The following is an 11,867-nucleotide window of genomic DNA, read 5'->3' as shown; positions in this document are numbered from 1 at the left end:
ACTGATTAGGTCATAACCACTTACTACTCTCCTGGAAAGTTCTTTGGGAGATGTCTCACTGCCGGTGTTGTGGGAAAGCCAAGCCTTCCCGTCCACCATGCTTGCTGCCGCACACCGAGCTTCTCCTGACTGGAGACAGAGGCCCACCTGTCAAAATTACCCACCGTCTCCGGCAGCTTCTACGTCTAGAGGTATGTAGGTGCTCACTCTAGTCTTCAGCAACGCGACGTCTTCACCCACATTGGATCCGTTGGGGACGACTTCCTTTCCATCACCTCCTTCTTAGTCCTGCTCTGCTGGCTGACTTTGCCTACCGATCATTAAAAACATATTTTAATATGTATGTATTTATGATCTATCACTATAATATATATCATATAGATTACTAAATATATTTGTTGTGTATTACTGTAATATATATTTATTATATATTGCTGTAATATAATTTATTATATATTGCTATAATATACTATTATGTATGTTACTATAATATAGACAATAAATATATATTTATTATATATTGCTGTAATATACTGTTATGTATGTTACTATAATATATACTCTATATTACTATAATATATTACTATATGTGTTTATTATGTACTATTCAAATATAAATCTAATTACTATGATATATATTTATTATATATTATTATAATACATATTATATGTACTATAATATGTATATAGTATATATATACTGAGTGTATATGGTACTATATATGTACTATAATATGTAATATATATTATATGTATATGTACTATATATTATATAATAGTACATACAATATATAATTATATTACCACAATATATATTATATATTACTCATATATTTATTATGTATTACAATAATGTATATTTATTATGTATCACTATAATATATGTTGATTACATATTACTATAATATATACATTTATCATATATTACTATCATATATTTTACATCTTACTACAATATATACAATATATATACAATAAATATAATTTATTACATATTACTATATGTTTATTATATATTACTATAATGTTACTAAATATATATTAATAGTATATTATTATACTATATTACCTATTATAATATAACATATCTATGCTATCTTGTATTATATACATAATAAATGTTACTATATATTTATTATCATATTTTTTATATATTATATATAATAAACACAACATAGGTGTTATACATAATGTGTATATTCTTAAAATAGAGCCCTAAATGCTCCACTTAAGACTCCAGCACAGTTTTCCTCAATTGTCGACACAGGCTTATAGAGGTTTACAATCCAGCCATTCAAAGAAAACAGCTCCAACTTACACCCTACTGTGGAAATACCTTCTAAGAAGTAAAACCAAAATAGTTCGTTGCCGGAAAAGTGCAAAGTGAGGGAACATAGCTCCCGAGTGACAACGTCTTTGTTTCCCGTAACCCTGCTTTTCTTTCTCACCTAAATATATCCTAAATATCCTAAATATAATTTCGAACGATCGTTCTTTGTGTTAAGCCTAAGAGCGGCTCCCAGGACATTTTCCGGAGTCCCCGTCTCCGAAGCTCATGGCGCTAGCATCACTTCACTGTCCTAATTGCGAACTGTTTGTTGACACCTGATGAGATGAAAGTGCTCCTCGGTTGAAAGGACACCAGAAGGAAACGCAAAGGGGACTTGTGGAGCAAGAAAGGCCGGAAGCCGGCTGCCCCGCTGAGTAGGTGCCTGCCTGGAGCCCTCAAGTGCTCGCCCAGGGGTGAGGCAGCTGGAGGAAGCTGCTTTCCCAGGCACCATGGCCAGCCAGCAGCGTGTGGCATCCCGACACTCATCATGAGTAGCTCAGTGTCCTGAGCTCCATCCTGGGAGAGGCTGCGGCGGCTTCTCTGAGTCGCCCTGGGTGGTGCACTTCGCACGGACCTCTCATTTGAGGAGAGCTTTGACCTGTCAGCATGGAAACCTATTGCGTTGCTGGTTGCGCAACAGAATGAACGTTCAGTGCTCCTGAATACTCGATACTAGCACTTAATCACGGATTTGGGTGCGTGACGTTAGATGTGAAGACGGTACAGCTGCCTTCTGTGATGACCCCAGCTGTCCTAAACCTTAGGCATGTTGACGCTCACACCCCGGCTGTGAGAACTGTGACCTTCCCAGCTGCAGACACAAGGAAGAGCACTCTCGCGGCTACCTATCCCGGGGCCTGCCCGTCTTTCCTGTTCTGGAGCCCACAGGTGCTCTGCGTACATCACGTCTCCAACCGATCATCCCATTTTATTCCCTGCAAAGACTTTCCACCTTCGGTCTCTAGCTCAGTATTTCTCAACAGGAGTAGATCCGAAGCTGAAGGAATGCTTGAACAGACTCCGAGGGATGCTGTTCTGGTGGGATCACCCTTGGACGTCAATCCGTGGCACGTTGATAATTTATTAAGTGTCCGTCATTTGCTCTTTAGGCTTTATGTACCTGCATGAAGGTCATTTGGTTGTATTTGAAACGTCTCCCAACAAGGGTATGTCGGGGTACTTGACACCTGTCACCTGAAAATACATAAGGAAGACGCAGAAAGGAGAATGCAGTGGGCAACGGGTAAAACGAGGCCGCTGGCTGAGACATGGCTGCGCTTGCTCCAGGTGACCCACACAGAGGTGGATGGAGGTCCTCATCGTGACGTCAAAATGTGTGACCACAGCAGACGTGTCAAGAGGCCACAAGGTCGTGTTATCCTGTAATAAATTAAACAAGAAGCGCGCTGGAATGAGGTGGCCCTGATATGTCCATAGCGAACACAGCAAACCAAAACCAGCAAATGCACTCATCCCCAAGGAAATGAAATTTGGGGAAGGACCAAGCACAAACAGCCGTCCAGCTGTGAGCATCCTATAAAACCCTTTCCCGAGCTCCTGTCCCTACCGTGCTCAGGACGATGTGAGGTGTGCAGGTGCCCGCTGTAGACAGACCCTTTTGCTCAAATGAACTGCAACATTTTAGGGTCTTCGTTGGTTTTCTTTTAAGTACAAAAGGGGAGTCAGCTGAGTCGCGGCGAGAGGTCATAGATTGGGACCTGGCTTCGTGGTTCCGTCTTGAAGTTCCAAGCTGGGAGCCTGGGTTTGTTTAGGGAGGTCTACTGTGGGCTGGGAATGCAGATGGGGGGCGGCAAAGCCTGTCCTTAGCCTCATGCAGCTGACATCCGAATGGGGCACAAGCGGTCATCAGGAGAAGCTCCCAGGGATGGGGTTTGCAGGCAGGGATCCAGGAGGGGTGGTCAAGGAGGGATGGCCCCCCGTACAGCGTCGGAGAGGAGGTAAGTGAACAGCCTGTGTCTATGTCTGGGGAGTGGGCAACAGGTCAGGTTTGAGGGCGTGTTGTGGGTTGAGTGGGGTCCCCCACCCCTAAACCACATGCTGAAACCCTAATTGCCTGGGTGTGTTGGAGTAAATTGGGTCCATCCTGAAGGAGGTGCTGACAGGTTGGGTTCCTGGAGAGCAGGGACCCTGGGCTGTTCCCCAGAGTGGCTTGGATGTCACCTGAGCATGTGGTACCCCCCCCCCCGCCACCTGCCTCGCATCCTCCTCCCTGTAGACGTAGACAGGTCCCATTGGCGAGCGGCACACAGGCTAAGGCGGAACTCACCATCCCAACCCATGACTGTGGCATCCATGTTTTATGGCACCCAAGGTGCTTTTTGTTTCCTTTTTGCTGTGATGATCCAACATCCCAGGCAGCTCTGCGCCCCCACTTTGTCCATCCTCGTCCCTCGGAACTGGGGACCATCCCTCCTCTGCTTCACGCCATGTACTTGGCTATGACTCTGCGCCTCATCACTTTGGTGTAGATTTAGGGATCTACAGGCTTTTGGTTGATTAGTTTTATCCGATTTTCATGGACTGTTGGTTTTCCGGGCTGAAGATTTCTTTTTTTAAATAATAGCATGACCCCATCCTTTCTTTGTTGTGATTCTTATGTTCACTGGGCAGAGCTTCCGATGCTAGAGTTTAGTATTAGTGGAGACAGAGGTGGATGCTGCATCCCTGCCTTGATTTGGAGGAGGATGCCTCTGCTGACTGTGTATTTGCTCCTGGTGAGGTTAGGGGTTACATTAACCAGCGTCGTCAATCCTGCAAACTGTTCTGTGTGCAGGGCCGCAGCTCGCGGGCTGGGGGGAGGCCAGGCTCGACACCAAACAGCCCAGTTAGACTTGGATTCTGAGAAGCAACTAGGGCTTGTCCCCTGTGTGAGGCCCCCGTGTAGTACGTGGGAACATGCTTGCCCTAAAACGAACGTGGCTCGTGTCACTGAAATTCAGAGTGAGCCGGAGGGCATTTATCTGCTCCATCTGACAGCCCCGCGAGAGTGGGATTCAGCTCGTGGGCTAGGGAGCCATCTCTTTGGTGGCCCTGTAGAGCCTGCGTGGAAGGGGCTGACCTGGAGCGTGATGGCTGCAGGAGACACACCTCCGTGTGCTCTTGTAAGACAGGTGTGTCGGGAAGCTGGATCGGGGGTACGGCAACAGGAGGCGGGGCAGTATCTGGGGATCACAGACGTCCTGGCCCCAGCTCCCGTGTTTGGGACCAGGACTCAGCCCCGCGTGGTTCAGCCTGTCCCGGAGGCATCTTGTGCCTTTGAGGAGGAATCACACACTTGTCCAGGACCATGACACATGCGCATGGTGTCCTACCCTGTAGCCTTGAGGGAACCATGACATCCGATCATCACATTTTCTTTGCCATCGATGCTTTCCTTTTCCTCAAACTCATTGCAACTTCAACAATCCGTCATAAATCATTGAATAGCTCTCCGCTGCTGTCAACTACAATCCATTCCAGGTGGTGAAGTCAAAGTTCCCAGCATCTCAAGATTTATTTGCTCCCGTGTTATGTGGATTTCGCTCGGCAAACCCTCACCTTCTTGACCTGCCCTAAATGCACCTTGGCAGGACTTGACAAGTCCAAGAGTTCTCTTTGCCAAGATCCCCCTGTGAGCCCCGCGAGTAGAATTTTTTCCCACCTTCTCATCTGCGCCCTTGTTTCGACCGAGGATGCACGCGTGCAGCTGTTCCTCTGTGGCCTTTTATTCCACTTGGTTATTTCCACATTTCTTCCTGTCCTGGAATTGAAGACTGTCTGTTGAGCAACAAGCCATTCCGCCTCAGCCTTATGGCTGTGATGTCTGCCGCAGATACCGAACGCTTCCCCGGCGTCGCAATGAACGAATGCGATTTTGCTTGGAGGCGGAAGAGTTAGTTCTCCAACGTCGGGCGGGACTCTGCTCATTTTCTTTTTTAAAAAATCTCCTTTATTTGAGAGAGGGTAAGCGATAGAACGCGAGGTGGGTGGAGGAACGGAGGGAGAAGCAGACGCCCGGCTGAGCAGGAAGCCCGGCGCCAGGCTCCATCCCAGGACTCTGAGGTCGTGACCTGAGCCCAGGGCAGATGCTTAATGGACTGAGGCACTCAAGCGCCCTTGGCCACTTTTCCATAAAGGATATTCTCAGTGTGTTACTCATTGCAAAAATGAGTTATGTGTTGCTGCCTCCCCGACACTGGATTATTGGCAGGCAACGTTTTTACGTCAGAAAGAATCTGATTCCGTGTCACTTGGTATGGTCTATCCAATCCTCAGCATCTCATCATTGTGAAGGATGAGGATGATGACTCCCTTTCCAGGGGGCACCTCAAATTATCAGTGGCTGCAGCCACGGACGGTCCTTGAGCGGGGTTCATAGTGCAACCATGATTCCATCCTTTAGGAACGTGAACTTGAGAGTCTAAGGAGCTTAGCGGAGTTCTCCACCATCCGTGGTAAACAGGCGCGTGTTTACGATCTAACTCCACCTCCTGTTGGAGGCAACGCCCTGTTCCACTGGCAGAGTCTACACTCTCAGAAACCTGCAAACCTCGACAAAGCAGGCATCTTATCAATTTTTCTTGGAAGACGGTGACCAGGGACACCATGCCCAAAACATGATCACAAATGTTTGCACGTCCTCAAAGTCCTGTTCAAGCATCTGTTAAGGTTTACCTCTTAAGATTCATGCATTTCTTTCAAGGAGACTAGCCAGGTGTCAAATCATACCTATTTAGGTAAAATCAGGGTTTTCCAACTCATTCCCATAAAGCACTCAATCTAGGGATGGGGTTGATTTCAAATCATCGTCATTAATAGGATCGTATCTGATGAATACAACTCAAGAAACATGAGCCCAGTCTGGCCGACGTCTTGCATCTTGTCTTCTAATGATTTTGTTTCTGGACTTTTAAGATGGTTGCTTATAATAGTGGCATCGCATTATATAAGGATGGCTGATTAAGTAGCATTAATCAACACTTGAAACGGGACAGATAATGGCCACTTAGTCGCATTTATTAACATAAAGGGGCAGCCAGCAAGTGCCGAACATATCAAGATGTGCAAATCCTATCAAAACAAATTACTGACGCGGAGTGCAAGTGTGCATGTGTGGAAAACCTTTTATGCTACGATAGCTAAGGGCCCCGTGCAACTCCCTGAGAATCTCACCCCACAACACAAAGAAAAACGGGATGCATAATAACAGCCCCCAGAACGTGGAAGGAGAAGGGCCGTTGAATGAACATACCGACGAGACTTTATTTTTTTTTAAAGATTTATTTATTTATTCATGATAGACATAGAGAGAGAGAAAGAGGCAGAGACACAGGAGGAGGGAGAAGCAGGCTCCATGCACCGGAAGCCCGACGTGGGATTCGATCCCGGGTCTCCAGGATCGCGCCCTGGGCCAAAGGCAGGCGCTAAACAGCTGCGCCACCCAGGGATCCCTCGATGAGACTTTAAACTCGCTGATTATGGAGCTGCCATGGGAATCTGTATCTGGAAACCCTTTTATGCCTTTTTTTTATTGTTCAGGATGAAAACTTGGTATACCCTTTGTGGTGCTCATTCCACAGAATGGGTTCAGAACGTCTTAATGCATGCTTTTTTGGTGTTTTTATACCATTCCCATGCAGAGTTCCCCGGGCAACAAAGATGGCCTGGGGATAATCTGTATATTGGGTCCGATGGTCCAGGATCTGGTTTCTATGGTAGAACCAGATAGTGGCACCTGCAATGAGACATCCTATCTCCCCCCTCAAAAAAAAAAAAAAGAGAGAGAGAGAAAGAGACAAATATAGAGAACTATGTTCTGGAGGAAGAGGGCTTTTTAATGAGAATCTGTTCAGCTAATCCCCAAACTGCTCTGGTTTGTTTAACTGGGTGTTCATGAGCTTTTCTTCATGTGTAGGATAACAATGCCTTGGTTCTTCTACGCCCAGATCCTTTCATCATATGGGAGATTGTCTCTGTCTCGCTATGCTTCACTTGCTGCTTGATGGTAATCCACTTGGGGCATTGTGTTGAGAAATAGTATGTCCATGAGCCCCCAAATTATTCCTCACAGTTTATCTTCCTGAACAGAATGGAGAAATAATGCTGGGAGTTGGGGAGAGATTGTATTTTCCTTCCTCTAGTTGGGTACACAGGTTGCCCCGAGGCAACGCTGGAGTTCCTGAAGTCATCAGAATCCAGTGAACAGGATCAAGCGATCATTCCCCTGTAGGCTGGCTGTAGGAGAGCCAGCCTTCTTGGGCTTGATGAATCATTTTGGTGGTAGTCACAGATAAAAAGTCTCAGTTACTGCAGGGAAGGTTGCAAGGCTTTTGCTGACTAGGATTCCCCCCCCCCCCACCGCCACACACCCTGGGCTTGTACAAGGAGATGCAAATCAGGGAGGCAAATCAGGATGCCTCATTTGTGTCTCACAAATGTGAAGCATCTGGGTGGGCAGAGGGTGGACCAGCCTCCTCGTTGCAGAGGGAGGTGGTACCAGCAGGGTGACACTTGGCTAACGAGTCCAGGTGGCTGTTGAGGAGGAGCAAGAGCTCAAGACTCCCTTCTTTTCTCCTGGACATCAGGTAGACCATATCACTTGACAGGTGAGTTGAGGCATCCTTGTTAGGATGGAGCTTCTTGATTCTTCTTGCTTCTTGATTAGTTTCTGTTGTCATGGGCAGACTTGGGATTTCGGAAGACTCCTTGGCTAACTATTTCCTTTCTTTTTCTTTTCTTTTTGTAAAACGTTTATTTAATCATGACAGACACAGAGAGAGAGAGAGAGGCAGAGACACAGGCAGAGGGAGAAGCAGGCTCCCTACGGAGAGCCCAATGTGGGACTTGATCCCAGACCCCAGGATCACACCCTGAGCCAAAGGGAGATGCTCAACTGCTGAGGTACCCAGGCGTCCCGGCTGACTATTTTCTAGAACCCAGTGGATCAGCTTAGGCATTGAGAGGTTGATTACAAACCAATGTTTGTTTGAATAAGCTTCTCTCCTTTCTCTCTCCTTCCTTCGTTTCCATATCTTAGCCAGTAGCTTCTTCTCTTGTGGTCTGTGGCATCTTGCTTTGGGTAAGACAGACTGATGAAGGAGGTGGTTCGTATTATGTTCCCAATATTATTTTAATTATAAATATGAGTAACAGCTTGCAGGTGGAAGATGAATGCTTGTTGTCTTTCGTGGAAATGAATTTCACTGTAATACACTGTGCCCATCCTTGTCCCCCCTCATGGGATACGACGATGAGCTATCCTAAAATCACCACAGAGTGGTGTGGATTTGCGCTAACGCAAAACCAAAGCAGTAGATACATTTAAGCAACTACGCCTTTTAAGGTGACCTAAATTCATCCCATGTAGACGTTCTGAGTAGAAGCTGTCAGGTTCAGCAGCTCCTCAAGACTATGCTGTCATGCAGACTTATATTAGGGTAGGTTTGGGGATTGAGTCTGTTGACTCAAGAGACACAAAGAAGCAGGTGGACCCCAGACCCGGTACAACCCGAGCTCCTTGAAAGCAAAGCGAGAGCAGCGGAGTCCTTGATGGTGGAAGGTTCGTGTCCTGACAGATTTTGCAAAAACCAGTTTTAAATGTTGGAAGTGGAAATACGGCTTTGTGATCTTGTGAGGATTTCACAATGGAGACTAATGTAATTAACACGAAGATAACACATGTTTGTGTTTTTCAGCACGTTTTTATCTCTGGCCAAGGAAAATAAGAAGGCACTCAGCGCCTTGTGATGAAGCTCAGGTGAGGGAAGTCATGAACTATTTTGCAAATGCATTGACTATAACAGACAATCTGGGAACACCCGTGAATTCAGCTTTACAGATAACTGGCATTCGATGTTATGTTTCCTAGATATGGTTGGGTGTAAACACGTACAGTGATATTCTGACGTCGATAAGTCCATAATGAAATAGGAGATATTTTGGCAACTGATACATGTGAACTGCGGATTTCCAACACAGTCGTATTATTTTAAGATACTGCAGATGTTTTACTAGCATTGCATGGTGACAGGTGTTGCAGGGCTCTGGGTGTGGTGAGCATAGCATAACATATAGACTAGTCCAACTATCAAATCACGGCGCTGTGCACCAGAAATGAACGTGACACCGTGCTCTCACTACACTTCAATGATAAAAATAACAATAAATGAAATTTTGTAAGACCAGGACGTGAGAAAAGCAATTCAACCCACGTTGGGTAGATGAAAACACGCATGTTGACTATTGTGATCTGACAACGGGAAAAGTCCTGGGCACACAGGTCCCAGTCTTGGGGAATAGGTTTGGGTAAAAGCAAAATGTTGCAACTCACGCGGTCAGCATTGCTTCTGAGCATTTACGAAGGGTTCTGGGAGCACAGAGGAGGGTCAGCGACCACTACTGTCCCCCCTCCCAGAGGAAATATTTGAGGTGGGTTTTGAAATATGGATAAAGACAAGATGGAGATGCAACTAATAGTTCAAGTGTCCAATATTCGTTACTTAATAATCAAAGAGGGATCCAGTGGGAAGGGAATCATATATTTCTTTGAGAAAATGGGACTTTTACTGGGATTGAACAGCATTGTGAAGGAGATTAGACTGGTCTTCAGAGTCCGGGCTGCTCCTTTTTCAGAATTTAGTTCCCTCGCCAACATTCTCCATTCCCCTTTACCCTGGGATTACTTTTTCCTTGTTTTTTTTTTTCTGGCTGTTTTCATTCCCTTCAACCAAATGTCCCTTTGGCAAAGCTCTATGCCCACCCGCGTTTGAATTCTGTTTGCCGTGAAGGAAAGTCAGCTGGCTCCATCTCCCAAGGACGTGACCTCAGGAGTCTTATTGCCTCTGGCCTAAGAAACGCTTTGTCTCTAAGCAAACAATTTCAGATTTCACCTTCTGGAAGAGCGTTTGGTGTATGTGAGCTGGAGACCCAGGAGAGGCTCCCTTTGAGCATCATGGGCCCCATTCCACAGCAGCAGCCAATGCTCAGGGAGAGAAATCCGAGAGGCTCACTTGTTCCTCAAGGGAGATGTGCCTGGTCTCTCATGAGTCCTGTTGCTTTCATGAGAAGGGGACAGTGCAATGGGACGTAGCTCCTTAAATCATCCGTGCAACATCTGTGCTTGCTTTTCAGGAGCCTCTTCGTTGCTCTGTCTTGGATGTGTGTACTCTTAAACCCATGCCAGTCCCAAGAGGTACATGATGATAAGCCTAATATAGTCCTGATGATGGTGGATGACCTTGGGATCGGTGACTTGGGCTGCTTCGGCAATGACACAATCAGGTATGGCTTCGAGTTAAGTTGTGCTATTTCATCTGTTGTCTGGGCTTGGGGGCTTGATAAAGTTTTATGGCTACATCATGTGGAAAACCAAATCCATGGGTTGGAATTTCTCTTTAAAAGAAGAAAATAAGGGATGCCTGGGTGGCTCAGCAGTTGAGCATCTATCTTGGGCTCAGGGAGTGATTCTGGGGTCCTAGGATTGAGTTTCGCATCGGGCTCTCCGCGGGGAGCCTGCTTCTCCCTCTGCCTGTGTCTCTGCCTCATTCTCTCTCTCTCTCTCTGTGTCTCTCATGAATAAATAAATACAATCTTAAAAAAATAAAAGAAGAAAAGAATATAAAATGAGGACAGTTTGGATTTGAATCTTGAGTCTGCACTTACTGGCGGTGAAATCTTGAGCAAGTTACTTCTGTGTGCCTTGCTTATCCTTCTTGTTGGCTGAGCACACAGGTGGGGGGTATACAGGTGTGCGTTCGTATGTGCAAAGCCTTTAGAATGGTGAGCCCTCTGGGATATGCAATATTATGATGACTGATGATTTTTTTCAAAGATGCATGAATTTATTGGGAGAGAGAGAATGGGGGAAGGACAGAGAGAGAATCTCAAGCAGACTCCCCTTTGATCATGGAACCCAACTCGGGGCTTGATCCCATGACCCCAAGATCATGACCTGAGCTGAACTCAAGAGCCACTCACTCAAAACGCTGAGCCACCCAGGCGCCCCTGAGGAGCGATGATTTTTATGCATACTTTTTACGCGATGGAACTTGGTCACTTTATGCTTCCTAATTTTGGAACCCTTTTAAGGTGATAGCCTTCTATTTTAAGAATGGGCACTCTGAAAGAAGAAAAGAACATCCATGAAACCAAGCCTGAGCTTTGTGGTAGGCTCAACAGAAGCCATTTATGGGAGTCTTGAAAACATCACAGCTTGAGAGCATGTCTTGGCAGGACAAAATTCCACTTTGTTCTATCATATCTCTCATTAAGGAAGCTCATTACAATTTATTTGCATCCAGCCAGTGACTATTTCTCTTCTGTGGAAGTCTCTCTGATGGTCTCCAACCTGCAGGGATCTGCAGCATGACAGAGGCAGCAGTTGCAACTTTTATCTAGAGCAGGGACGTGAGTCTGTAGAACACATGCATTGAACGCGTCCTCGTGTCCGTAAGTAGCTAGGCATAACCAAGATCTGTAAGTCATTAGCCTTAATTAATCAGTCCACAGACGCGTATTTATATATATATTTTAGAAGGCA

At 45.8% G+C, this 11,867-nt stretch overlaps 1 protein-coding gene across 10 annotated transcripts in view; it reads left to right on the top strand.

Annotated features, from left to right (window-relative positions):
• Positions 1-26: 26 nt before the first annotated feature.
• The window catches only part of ARSF (arylsulfatase F), a 31,666-nt gene continuing 19,825 nt past the window's right edge, over positions 27-11,867 (top strand). The window contains exons 1-4 of one of the 10 annotated variants that reach the window (XM_077887805.1): positions 27-191; positions 1,268-2,855; positions 9,025-9,086; positions 10,460-10,609. In XM_077887805.1, the coding sequence (XP_077743931.1) occupies positions 9,076-9,086; positions 10,460-10,609 (161 nt within the window). In that variant the 5' untranslated portion in view covers positions 27-191; positions 1,268-2,855; positions 9,025-9,075. Of the gene's footprint in view, positions 341-1,267; positions 2,918-2,958; positions 3,289-7,843; positions 7,936-9,024; positions 9,087-10,459; positions 10,610-11,867 lie in introns of those variants that run through there. The other 9 variants (XM_077887806.1, XM_077887801.1, XM_077887802.1 and 6 more) reach the window with 9 other exon arrangements.

The sequence above is a fragment of the Canis aureus genome, chromosome X (assembly GCF_053574225.1).
Source record: "Canis aureus isolate CA01 chromosome X, VMU_Caureus_v.1.0, whole genome shotgun sequence".
Classification (NCBI taxonomy): Eukaryota; Metazoa; Chordata; class Mammalia; order Carnivora; family Canidae; genus Canis; species Canis aureus.
This window is presented reverse-complemented; position numbering and strand designations above follow the sequence as displayed.